The following is a 14,161-nucleotide window of genomic DNA, read 5'->3' as shown; positions in this document are numbered from 1 at the left end:
GAAGCCCTAGAAAACCAATGCATCACTCAATTTGATTTTTATAATGCATTAGATCTCCCTCCTCATCTGGATTATGGAAATAGCCTCTTCACTGGTCTTCCAACTGCTGCCTTGCCTGTGCATAGTCTATTTTCAAAACATCATCCAAATGATCTTTGTTCTTGTCAACTCTCTGCTTAAACCTTCCCTTCTTACTCAGAGTAAATGTGAAAGTGGTTGCTTGTAATGGCCTATAAGGTTTTATATAATGATGTGCCTTTGCCCCTGCTATTCACCACTCTACCCCAACTCACCCCATCCCATCACCCACCATACCCCCATACCTTTCCAACCTCATCATCTAGCCTTCCTTATTCATTCTACTTACCTACACTGTACCCTTCTTACCATTCTTCCAACAAACTAGCAGTTTCTTTTCTTTTAAATACTCTGTCCCACACTATTCTTATCTTGCTCCCTCATTTCCTTCAATTTCTACTCAGATGTCACCTTATTAATGAAGCCCCCTCCACCATCCCTCACCATCCTTCCTCTATATTTCATGTGTCTCCATAGCACTTATCATCTAACATGTAATAACATATTTAGTTATCTGTTTGTTATCTGCATCTCCCCTGCTAAAATATAAGCTCCACAAAGGTAAATATTTTCTTTGCTTTGTGGAATGGTAGATCTTTAGCATCCAGAAGAATGCCTGACATACAATGAGATTCAAAAACCAGCTGCTGATAATGAATTAAATGTCTGCAAACAGTAATAATTATATTTTACTTTGGACACTAAAGTTAATCTGCCATTTATATATGTGGTAAAGACGACTTGGAATGAAAAATTATAGTATATTAAAAATTAATTTTGAAAGCTACTTCTTACCACTGCCTAGGCAATGGACTGCCATCCTGGGTTCAATTTACCAGTAGTCAGAGAGTGACAGGAGTAACACCTGGCTCTATAGTAGGGGTCAACAACCTTTTTCTGGTAAAAGGTCAAATAATAAACATTTTAGGGTTTGCAAGGTAAACAGTCTCTGTCACATCTATTCACCTCTGTTGTTGTAGTGCAAATGTAACTATAGATAATTCAAAAACAAATGAGTGTAGCTGTGCTCCAATAAATCTTTATTTACAAAAACAATGACTGGGTTGGATTTGGTGCCTGGGACCATAGTTTGTTAATACCTGCTCTACAGTCATTATTTTTAAGACTAAATGAAAATCAAATACTTCTACAATTACCATTTATACTTAGGAACTATATAAATTATTTAACAGAAAAAGATGAATATACTGATATTTGGTGTTGACTATTATTTAAAATATCTAATTAATATTATGAGACATTTATAAACACACTAAATAAAATTGATATAATCATCATATTACCTGTATTTACTCCTCCAGTTAAAATCCAGGCTCCGGTTGTAACTGCAGCTTTAATAAGACCCTTTCCAAGCAGCTGCTTGATTCGTGGGTGAAGCTCAAATTTCTGCATGCCTCCATGCACAGAGATAACAAGTTTGGGTAATTCCATTTGCCATTCTTTAAGCAGAAGTTGTAGAATGACTTCAGGTTTGGTGTCATATGATAGTCTCACATACTAAAAAAAGATTTTTAAAAGGACAAAATAACTGAATATGTTCATAGGTTTCGTAATGCAACATTATACAACTTAAAAAAATGTTATTTAGATCAGATTATTATTAAATATATTTGACAGGTTGCTTTTAATGTACTTAACACTCCTAGGAATAAACAATAACAAATGATTTTAAAGTTGGAAAATCATTCTGTAAGAGCTATAGAAGCAGTGGTACTCAAATTTTTAACCTTTAAAACATAAATATTTTCCTCTTTCTGTTTATATAAACTCAATTACTCTTTACCTATGCACAGTATTTAATGGTTTGGTGTAACTATGAGTATGCAGTAGTGGGAAGTGCTAAGGCTAGCTACAGTGATGATAAAAGGGAAAACGAGAAAAGAAGAATGAAAAAAAATGGAAGCTTCTACAACTCTTACTATAAACAGAGGCAAATACTGTATTAACTTTGAAAATTATGCCAAAGATCCAGTCTATTTATAACAGAATTTTGAATATGCAGTAAAATAACAAAAATATTTTTTTACTCAATATTTCAAGGTGTTCAAATGGATTCACAAGTTTAATTTTTGAAAAATTCTATAGAAAATAAGCTGTCCCATCTGTAGTATAATTTACTCTTGTTTGAAAGGTTAAAAAAATTATCTTTGTCTTAAGTGACATCACGAAACTTACTTGCTATGACCACTCTAATTCATTTTCTCTGTCTAATGTGTTTGTATGATTTACTGCATAAGAAATCTGAAATATTCATATGTTGGAAGAAAAACATTAAAAAAAAGGTTTTTTAAAAATGTTTACTTATTTTTGAGAGAGAAAGAGAAACAGTGCAAGCAGAAGAGGGGCAGAGAGTAAGGGAGACACAGAATCCCAAGTAGGCTCCAGGCTCCGAGCTGTCAGCAGAGGGCCTGACACAGGGCTCAAATTCACGGACCACAAAATCATGACCTGAGCCCAAGCTAGACACATAACCAATTGAGCCACCCAAGCACCCCAGAAGAAAAACATTTTTAATCATCTCTAAGAAAGGTTCCTTGCAAAACAATATATTGCCCACTGCTTTACAGAGCTCAAATACCAATGAAAAATATTCTAAAATATCAAAATCCAAAATATCAGAATTCTACAAAAATGAGAAGACTCTAGAGAATACAATGAGATTTGTTCTATACGAGGTCTTCCCACATTAGTTTTAAGTCATTATTATATTTGGGTACATAAAATAGTGTTTAGAAAACAAATTAAAAAAAAGATTATTTAAGGAATAAATAAGGAATTCCACTTTGGACAATGGTAGACTAGACTGTCTTGAATTAACTCTGCCCCTAGGAACAGAGAAGCTAGAAAATAAATAACACTTTTTTTAAGTTTATTTATTTAGGGAGAGAAAGCGCAAGTAGGGGAGGGGCAGAGAGAGTGAAAATCCCAAGCAGACTCTGCACCATCAGCACAGAGTCTGACAAAGGGCTTGAACTCATGACTTGCAAGATCATGACCTGAGCCAAAGTCCGCACTTAAATGACTGAGCCAGGAGCGCCTGGGTGCCTCAGTCGGTTGAGCGTCCGACTTCAGCTCAGGTCATGATCTCGCAGTTGATGAGCTCGAGCCCCGCATCGGGCTCTGTGCTGACAGCTCAGAGCCCAGAGCCTGCTTCAGATTCTGTGTCTCCCTCTCTCTCCATCTCTCCCCAGCTCATGCTCTGTCTCTCTCTCTCAAAAATAAAGATAAACATTAAAAAAAATTAAAAAAAAAATGACTGAGCCACCCAGGCATCCCATAAATAACAGGTCTGAAAGCATCAGAAAGCTACCAAGGCCATGAAAAACTGGGATCCAGATCCGAAAGAATAGGAAAACTTGGAGAGATGAATCCACCTTTAGCACTGCTTCTCCCAGCAAGGCAGGGAGTTAGAACAAAGAACAACCTAAAGGGTAAAATGTTGGTGAATCTAAACAAATAATAATTATGTTTGGGGGTTTAAAATTATGCCAACAAAAGCACATAAGTCATGAGAGAAATAAATGCAGTTAAAAAGTATTCTGAAGGTTCTCGCACTGTCCAAAAAGTAGTAAAAGGACAAACTTACAATAAATTAAAATGCATTTTGTAGTGTTTACTGTAAGATTAATCTATAGAAAGGGGCACCTGAGTGGCTCAGTTGGTTAAGCACCCAACTCTTGATTTTGGCTCAGGTCATGATCTCACAATTCATGAGTTCAAGCCCCGCACTGGAGCTGTCAGCACAGAGCCTCCTTGGGATTCTCTCTCTCCCTCTCTCTCTCTGCCTTACCCCTGCTCGTTCTCTCCCTCTCTCTCAAAACAAACAAACAAATAAAAGATTTAATCTACAGAAAAACAATGTTATCAATAACATGCTAATAAAGAAGGAAATAATAAAAAAAAATACTTAATCCAAAGCATGTAAGAAAGAAAAGGGAATAAAGAAAAAGCGCAACAGTAAACTAAACTTAAAAATTATGTGCTTCTTAAAAAGAAACCTCTTGGGGCGCCTGGGTGGCTCAGTCGGTTAAGCGTCCGACTTCGGCTCAGGTCATGATCTCGCGGTCCGTGAGTTCAAGCCTCGCATCGGGCTCTGTGCTGACAGCTCAGAGCCTGGAGCCTGTTTCAGATTCTGTGTCACCCTCTCTCTCTGGCCCTCCCCCGCTCATGCTCTGTCTCTCTCTGTCTCAAAAATAAATAAACGTTAAAAAAAAATTAAAAAAAAAAGAAAGAAAGAAAAAAGAAACCTCTTAAACATAAGGAAAGGTTAAAAGTAAAAGGGAAGAAAAAAAAAAACTTAGCTATGCTGATTTAAGAAAAACCAGACACTGGAGGCACCTGGATGCCCCAGGTGATGATCTTGCAATTCACGAGTTTGAGCCCTGCATTGGGCTCTGTGCCAACAGCTCAGAGTCCGGAGCCTGCCTCAGATTCTGTGTCTCCCTCTCTCTCTGCCCACCTCCCACCCCCAGCTCGTGCTCTGTTTCTCCCTCTCTCTCTCAAAAATAAAAACATTAAAAAAAAAAAAAAAGAAAAACCAGACTTTGTCAAAAAAATGAGATTAAAAGACATTTCATAATGATAAAAGGTTCAATTCACCAAAAAAAAATGATACTTCTATATTTATATGCACCTATACAAATAACTTCAAAATACATAACAAAATGGCTGAGACTAATTTCCTGACTTACTGTTACATAAATCTTCAGACAACAAATGTGTATTATTTAGATAACAAGATAAATGAAATTTTAAAAAATCAAGTATGTGACATACCTTAGCTCTATAGGAATGAGAACCGCCTTGAAAATTTATGACTCCATAAGCATCTGTTGGGCTCTGTTCTGTATGCTTTTCCACAGACCATTCTTCTAATGTCTGATTAAAATGGTCACCCAATTTCACATCTGAGTATTTCATGGCAAGACTTGCAGTAAAACAAGCATGTTGCTTGACCAAACGACCACAAAAACACCTGAAGTAAAGAAATTTTTAAAAGATCTTTCAAAAAAATTAGTCAATGGAAAACTGAATTAAAATGAACGAACCAATGAAGAGTATAAAAATAATTTAACTTTTTAATTTTACAATACCAATAAATTAATACCTTCAACATAGCATGAAAATAGTATAAATACATTTGCTTGTGATGATGTAGTCCTCTAACTTTAGTGTGGGACACCTAAAAAATGTAGTATAACCACATAATAGAACAGTATTCAGCAGCAGAAAGGAATGAACCACTAATAAACACAATATGGATGATCTCAAAATTATCATGCTTCATGAAAGAATCCAGATGCCAAACAAAACGTATTTCTATGATTTAATGTATAAAGAATTCAAGAAAATACAAACTAACCTATACAATGATAACACTGGTGACCCAGGTCCAGGAGCAGAAAGAGCAATTGTATTCTACCTAGAAGCAATTATTGGACACTACTACATAGGAAGCCGGAACCCAGTGGAGCCAGTCAGTCTCAATGATTTGACAAAAAAATCTTAACTGCAGTTTGTAGAAACCAAAGGAGCAAGATTTGTAGGGCAAAAAACAAAGAGAGGAGGGAGCTACATGAGAGAGTTCCAGATTTTTGCAGAACGGTCTCCTTGAACGTGAATAAGAATAAACTACCCAAAGCAAACAAGAACTACTAGACAACAGTAGGCCAAATAACTCCAGAAGTTCATAAAGGGCAGGGAACAGTTTGTGTTGTCACCAGCCAGAGTACAGATCTCAATCAATATACAAGACCTATAAAAGGGTCATCAGAAGAGTAATGCCTATTAGAAGGGCTAAATTAGACCTAGACCCACATGTGCCATGACAAACTAGAAAAGCAAGACTTGAAATGATCAAACTGATCCAAAGTAACTTAATTCCCTGCTAAAACAAGCCCAAAACTCCCTAACAGAAAATGACAAAATCCAGCACCCTAAGACATAAAGTTCATAACGCATAGCATCCGTCAAAAATTACAAAGCATGCGCGGCACCTGGGTGGCTCAGTTGGTTAAGCATCTGACTCCTGGTTTCGGCTCAGGTTATGATCTCGTGGTTTGTGGGACTGAACTCTGTGTTGGGCTCCAAGCTGACAGCATGGATCATGCTTGTTATACTCTCCTCTCTATCTGCCCCTCCCCTGGCTCAATCTCTCTCTCTCTCTCTCAAAACATTTTTTTTAATTACGAAGCATGCAAAGAAGTAGGAAAATAAGTAGGAAACAAATCACTACGTGAAGACCCAAAATTGTACAGACATGGTTGAATTAGCAGAAACTATAACAACTACTATAAATAAACTCCATTAAAAATATGCTCTGGGAGGTGACCAGAATGAAAACAGGACCACAACCAGGGAGGAACTGGAAAAAAAAATTTTTTTGAGAGAGAGAGAGAGAGCACGTGCTCGCGCATACACACACACACACACGAGTTGAGGAGGAGCAGAGGAAGAGAAAGAAAGAATCTTCAGTAGGCTCCATGCCCACTAGAGCCTAACTCGGGGCTTGATCTCATGACCGTGGGATGACCTGAGTTGAAATCAAGAGTAGGATGTTAACCAACTGAGCCATCAAGGCACCCCTGTAAAATACTTTTTTAAAAAAGGCCGAACCAGGGGCACCTGAGTGGCTCAGTTAGTTAAGTACCTTACTCTTGATCTCAGATCAGGTCTTGATCTCAGGGTTGTGAGTTCAAACCCTGCATTGGGTTTCATGCTGGACATGAAGCCTACTAAAAATTAAAATTAAATTAAATTAAATTAAATTAAATTAAATTAAATTAAACAAAACATGCAACTACAACATCTAAAAATAATATCTGAGCAATCCCTAACAAAATAACACCATCATTCTTCACAGAGCTAGAACAAACAATCCGAAAATTTGCATGGAACCAGAAAAGACCCCAAACAGCCAAAGCAATCTTGAAAAAGAAAACCAAAGCTGGAGGTATCACAGTGCCAGACTTCAAGATGTATTACAAAGCTGTAATCATCAAGACAGTATGGTATTGGCACATAAACAGACACTCAGATCAATGGAACACAATAGAGAACTCAGAAATGGACCCACAAAAGTATGGCCAACTAATCTTTGAGAAAGCAGGAAAGAACACCCAACGGAATAGAGACAGTCTCTTCAGCAAATGGTTCTAGGAAAACTGGACAGCGACATGCAGAAAAATGAACCTGGACCACTTAAAATGAATGGATGAAAGACCTAAATGTAAGACAGGAAGCCATCAAAATCCAAGAGGAGAAAGCAGGCAAAAACCTCTTTGACCTCAGTCACAGCAACTTCTTATGCTACACATCTCTGAGGGCAAAAATGGAACTACTGGGACCTCATCAAAATAAAAAGCTTCTATACAGCGAAGGAAACAATCAGCAAAACTAAAAGGCAACTGACAGAATGAGAGAAGATACTTGCAAGTGACCTATCAGATAAAGGGTTAGTATCCAAAATCTATAAAGAACTTATCAAACTCAACACCCCCAAAAAAACAAATAATCCACTGAAGAAATGGGCAAAAGACATGAATATCTTCTCCAAAGTAGACATCCAGATGGCCAACCGACACATGAAAATGCTCAACATCACTCATCATCAGGGAAATACAAATCAAAACCACAATGGGACACGACACCACCTCACACCTGTCCGAATGGCTAACATTAACAATTCAGGCAACAACAGATGTTGGCTAGGATGCGGAAAAAGAGGATCTCTTTTGCACTGCTGGTGGGAATGCAAACTGGTGCAGTCACTCTGGAAAACACTATGGAGGTTCCTCAAAAAACTAAAAAATAGAACTACACTACAACCTGGCAATTGCACTACTAGGTATTTATCCAAGGGATACAGGTGTGCTGTTTCAAAGGAAAACATGCACCCCAAAGTTTATAGCAGTACTATCAACAATGGCCAAAGTACGGAAAGAGCCCAAATGCCCATCAACAGATGAATGGATAAAGATATGGTATATATATATACAATGGAGCAATCAAAAAGAATGAAATCTTGCAACTACATGGATGGAACTGGAGGGTATTATGCTAAGCGAAATTAGTCAGAGAAAGACAAATATATGACTTCACACATATGAGGAATTTAAGATACAAAACAGATGAACATAAGGGAAGGGAAGCAAAAATAATATTAAAAACAGGGAGGAGGACAAAACATAAGAGACTCTTAAACATAGAGAACAAACAGAGTGTTGCTGGAGGGGTTGTGGGAGGGCAGGAGCGCTAAATGGGTAAAGGGCATTAAGGAATCTATTCCTGAAATCACTGTTGCACTATATGCTAACTTAGATGTAAATTAAAAAATTAAATAAACTAATTAATAAATAATAAAATAAAAATAATATCTGAAATGAAAATGCCATAGGGTAAGATTTATAACATATAAGACACCACAAAGAAAGAAAACCCGTAAACTTGAAAAAACAGCAAAAGACTCTATCCAAACTGAAACAATGACAGAAAAGACTGGAGGGGAACAAAAGGAATAGAACATTAGCAACCTGTGGAACAATATTAAGTATCTCAACACACACACATAATCCAAGGCCCAGAAATGAGGGAGTGGAAATAAAAATTTGAAAACTCTGGGCAAAAATCTGAAAACTATTTGAAAGACAAATTTGAGCAGTTCAATAACAACTAAGGAAAACAAGCTTAAAGAAATCACACTAGAGCACTGCTGAAAGCCAGTGATAGAGAAAATCTTAAAAGTAGAAAAGTAGCAAAAAAAAAAAAAAAAAAAAAAGAAAAGTAGCAGAGTACAAGTGTCACAATATATGCCAAAGAACAAAGCTAATTATGACAGCAGACATCCTATAAAAAAATCATGCAATCCACAGTCACTGTGGTATAGCATCTTACTTTTTTTTTTAAGTTTTATTTATGTAATCTCTAAACCCAACGTGGGGTTCAAATTCACAACCCCAAGATTAAGAGTCGCATGCTGTTCCAAGTGAGCCAGCCAGGTACCCCAACTTGTTTGCAAAGCATCTTTAAAGTAATAAAAGGAAAAAAAAACAAAACTCCTTATCAAATCAGAATCCTGTAAGACTGGAACAAAACTATCAGGCAACCAAAGTGACTGAATAGACATTTACAGAACACTCCACCAGCAAAAGAATAAAAACTCTACTTGAGCGCACAGGAAGTATTCACCAAGATTAACCATATTCTGGGCCACAAAATAAGTCTCAATAAACTAAAATAAGGATGAAAATCATATAAAGTATGTTCTCAGACTACAGTGAAATTAAACTAGAAACCAATAAAAGAAACATACTGGGAAAATCCTCAAGTTTTTGGAAATTAAATGACACACTTTTTATTAACTCATGGATCAAAGAAAGTCACAAAGAAACTAGAAAATATTTGAAAAAATGAAAATAGAAATAATATCAAAATATGCGGGATCTAACTGTACAGTGTTTAGTATAAAAGCTAGTGTATTTATATGCATACTTTGCACTATAAAATATATAGGATAAAAATTTGTAATATATAAATTAGAAAACAAGATCTGCAAGCAATACTAATCTAAACTTCTACCTTAAAAAACTAAAAAGGGCAAATTAAACCCAAAGTAAGCAGATAGGAAGAAATTATAATAAAGAGAACATAATGAAATATGAAAAGAAAACCAATGAAACAAAAAGACCAACAAAATTCAACATCTATTCACTAGAAACATTTTCAGCAAACTAAGAAAAGAGACAACTTCTTCAACACAGATATCCTCATACTTACTAAGCATTGGCCATGAGTACTACTCACTACATCCTGAGTCCTGTGAGTCCTTCTAGCTAATCACCAAACCTCAAGGTCATCCTGGGGACACTTGACAAAAGTAGACAAAATATATGAGATAACTGTTTTTAACTACTGAACAAGAGGTACTGAGACTTCAATCCCTGACATGAAGAAAAATATATGAGGTGAGTCCCATAAATGCACCACACTGGGGCAGTTTCTCAACCATTATGCACTGAGATAATGCCCAGGTAAAAAATGGCAGTGTCAAGAGCTGAGGAAGGAAGCAACAAACAGAATTCCAGACTGATGAAACAGCTAGAATTTGTAGCCGGGTACAAGAGAAGAGAGAACTATAAAGAGGGAGAAAAGAAACTTGCATGAGGAGTCACCATGGGTTCTTGGCCATACACTGAGCTGGATCTGTGTTAGTCAAGACTTTGACACCTAGCAGAAATCACTTGCTGTGGGTCTGAGAATGGAATCATAAAGAGCTGGGAAACACTGCAGTTTTAGCTCAGAGTGAAAAGCCATACTGGGCATACTGGGCATCCTGCTGAGATCCTAAAAAGGTTATACCTTAGGAGTACAGTCCACATTCTAAGACTAAGTTCAAAATAAAAATAGAATTGCCCTAACAAAGAATAAAATCAAGCCTGATAGGACAAAATAATCTGCCAATAATTTAATCACCTGTCAGAACAAAATTCAAATTCTTCAAAGGAAGACAACATAGCCCAGAACTCCTGAGGTGGATCATGCAAACACAGAGCATATAATAAAAAATTACTATATATATTAAAAAGCAAAAAAAGTGACTTGTAATCAAGAAAAAAGTAAATTCAATAATTCAACAGAAACAGACCCTAAATGACACCTGATGTTGGAATTAGTAAAAAAAAAATTTTAATGCAGATGTTATAAATATGTTCAAAGACTTCTATAAATAGAAGATGATGTGATAACAAGGATACAGACAGGGCATCTCAGTAGTGACTTAGAAACTGTAATAAAGAATCAAAAATTTTAGAACTGAAAAATATAATGCACAAAAAGTTCACTGGATGGGCCAAACAGCATTATTGGTGACTGCAGAAATAATTAGTGAAAGAAAATATACAAAGCTATAGTAATCAAAGAAAAAAAAGATTAGTGAATCTTAAGACATATCAATACAAATGTTCTACTTTAATCAGCATAATTTTAATTATGAATTTTAATTATTTAATTAAAATAAAATTTTAATTACAAAAAAAAAAGCAGGGCCTCAGTAACCCATGGAAAATATCATACAATCTAACAAAGGTATAACTGGAGTCTCAGAGGGAAGAAAGAGAGAATGGGGCAGAAAAATATTTTAAGAAACAATGACTAAAAACTTCCCAATCCAGTGATAGATATGAACTTGCAAATATTACTGCAGAGTATATACAAAGAGAACCACTCTTAGGCACATTGTATACCTGCTGCTGGAAACTAAAGATACAGAAAAAAAATCTTTAAACTAGCAGAGGGAAAAAAGATGGCATTACATACAGAATAACTACACTAGTGACAACTGACGTCGCACCAAAAACAAAAGCCAGAAGACAAAATAACGTTATCTTTAAAGTGCTGGAATGGGAAAATGGTCAACTCAGCATTCTACATCTAGAGAAAATATCCTTCAAAAATGAGTTAAAAAAAAAAAAACCTGAAAAATATGAAAATACATTTTCAGATAAACCAGTTTGAGAAAATTCACCTCCACTACCTGCATTCTATCAAACACTAAAGGAAGCTCCTCAGTCTGAGTGGAAAGATACCAGATGGAACCTCACATATAAAGGAAGGAATGTATAAGACTGGAAATGGTAAAACAACTCAATATATCTAAAATGAACTCACTGTGTACTTTTCTTCCTAGCCTACCTACCAGAGACCTTCTATTATTACTCTTCTAACCCTTCATCAGATCTTAATGAACAAGATTACTATTTACTTAGATAAGTTAGAAATTTAGGTACTATCTTCAAATCTTCCTTTCTCTACACATTCATCAAATCCTATTGAGCTTATCTCATTCATCCCTTCAAATATGTCTACCTCTCTTCATCATCATAGCCACTATATTAATTCAAGCTCTGATTTATTCCAAAATTACTCCAAAACTTTCCAGACTACTTTTTTCTCCCAATAATCTCCTCAAAATGCCAACTGCTTTTACCAAAGAAGAAAAAAAAGAAGAAAACAAAATCAAAACTATGTGTCACAGTATATAGTTTAAATGATCTGGTCCCTACTTACTTCTCCAGCTCACATCTTTCCAATATCCATATTACATTCTGCAGTTTCCTGACAGAACCATAATCTCTTTCACTGTCAGGCTTTTCCACATCCTATTCTCTCTGCCTAAATCACTTTTGCTCAATCTTTACCCAACTAATTCACATCCAGCTTTAGAACTCTGCTCATGTAGTTTCATTGGAGTTTCACACCTTATCCTTTCTCTCCCAACTCTGAGTAAAGTAACCCTCAAACATAATAACCTGTGAGTTTTATACTTTTTATTCTAACTGATGCTTTTAATAGATTTGTTTTATTTTTCAAAATTTGTTCAACAGAGTTATGTTATTAAACTTACCTGACAAGTTGCTGACAAATTTGACATCCTGGAAGGCATCTATAAAACAAGGTAAATTATTTATTTCTTAAAAGTTAAAAAAAAATAGTTTAAACTATATAAAATCTATGTAATAGTACAAAACAAAGCAAAATTACATACTTAGTTTAATTTTTCAGTACATATCATAGGTCATTTATACCTTGATATATATATTCAAATAACTATTTTTTTAACTCACATAGTTTCCACTTTTTTTTTTAAATTTTAGAAAGAGAGAAAGCACCAGTGGGGGAGAGAGTCAGAGAGGGGGAGAGAGAGAATCTTAAGCAGGCTCCACCCTCAGCGTGGAGCCCGATGCAGGACTCAATCCCACAACCCTGGGATCAGGACCCGAACTGAAATCAAGACTCAGATGCTCAACTGACTGAGCCACCCATGCGTCCCTCCACATTTTTTAAATTGTAGTTGACATACAATGTTAGTTTCAGATATACAACATAGTGATTCAACAATTCTATACATTAGTCAGTGCTCACCAAGATAAGTACAGTCACTATCTGCCACCATACAATATTATTATAGTATTATTAACTATATTCCTTATGCTGTACTTTCCTCTCATTATTTATTTTACAACTTAAGTTTGTACCTCTTACTTCCCTTCACCTATTTTACCCAACGCCTCACCCTCCTAATATTTAAAATAGCTTCCATTATTTTAAATACAATTAGTTGTGACAAAAACCAGAAACTATAAGAGAAAAAGACTGATAGATTTAACTACATAAAAATACACTTTGTTATGTGGCAAAAATATGTCACTCATAAAGTCTAAAAAGAAACTGAGGAAAAAATAATTGCAGGCAAAAGGTTAGTTTCCCTACTATATAAAGAGTTTCACCAAATCTACATAAAAAAGGAAAATATATGGATACTTCATGGTAAAAACACATATGAAAAGGTATTTGATTAGAAAAGATTTTTTAACCTTTAAGACAGTATCTTGGAAAGAACAGAGATATGTAGACTCATGTTGGTGGGAGTATAAACTGATACAATCTCTATGGAGGGCAATTTGGTAATACCCATCAAAATGAAAAAAATGTAAACTCCTCAAATTCTAATACCAATACTAAAAGTATAGGCTAAAAAATATTTGTAGCAATATACAAGGTTGTTCATTCATTACAGCATTTTTTTTCTAATAGCAAAAAGAAAAACAGAATAGCTAAAATGTTCGTTAACAAGGGACTACTAAAACAAATTATAATCCAGATATATAATTTAAAAGGATGAAACAATTAAGAAAAGTGGTTACTGCCAAGATAATAAACACAGTGGGTTAAATGGTATGTAATTAAAAGGGGAGAGGAAGGAGTAAATACACATCGGCTAGGACATGCAAAGACAGTATCTGGCTATCTCTGAAAGGTATTCCAAGAATTAGTAACATTGGTTTTCTTTAGGAAAGGGAACTTATAGTTAAGGCACAGTGGTAGAAAGGAGCCTTTCACTTATAAATTTTGATATCTTACAAACCCATGTATTAAACCTATTTATATGAACAACTGGGTGGCTCAGTAAGTTAAGCATCCGACTTTGGCTCAGGTCATGATCTCACTGTTCATGGGTTCGAGCCCATCTCAGGCTCTGTGCTGACAGCTCAGAGCCTGGAGCCTG

At 35.6% G+C, this 14,161-nt stretch overlaps 1 protein-coding gene across 4 annotated transcripts in view; it reads right to left on the bottom strand.

Moving 5' to 3' along the window:
• Nucleotides 1–14,161, bottom strand: part of TRPM7 (transient receptor potential cation channel subfamily M member 7) — a 121,248-nt gene that overhangs the window by 80,520 nt on the left and 26,567 nt on the right. For 3 of the 4 annotated variants that reach the window (XM_015063469.3, XM_027067239.2, XM_027067238.2), the window contains exons 3-5: nt 12,500–12,538; nt 4,876–5,074; nt 1,383–1,596 (exon numbers count right to left, since the gene is read on the bottom strand). In XM_015063469.3, coding sequence (XP_014918955.2) covers nt 1,383–1,596; nt 4,876–5,074; nt 12,500–12,538 — 452 coding nt within the window. Of the gene's footprint in view, nt 1–873; nt 976–1,382; nt 1,597–4,875; nt 5,075–12,499; nt 12,539–14,161 lie in introns of those variants that run through there. The other variant, XM_053224027.1, reaches the window with a different exon arrangement.

This window comes from Acinonyx jubatus, chromosome B3, assembly GCF_027475565.1.
Source record: "Acinonyx jubatus isolate Ajub_Pintada_27869175 chromosome B3, VMU_Ajub_asm_v1.0, whole genome shotgun sequence".
In the NCBI taxonomy this organism is placed as follows: Eukaryota; Metazoa; Chordata; class Mammalia; order Carnivora; family Felidae; genus Acinonyx; species Acinonyx jubatus.
The sequence above is the reverse complement of the archived record's forward strand: the minus strand, read 5'-3'. Positions and strand labels throughout refer to the sequence as shown.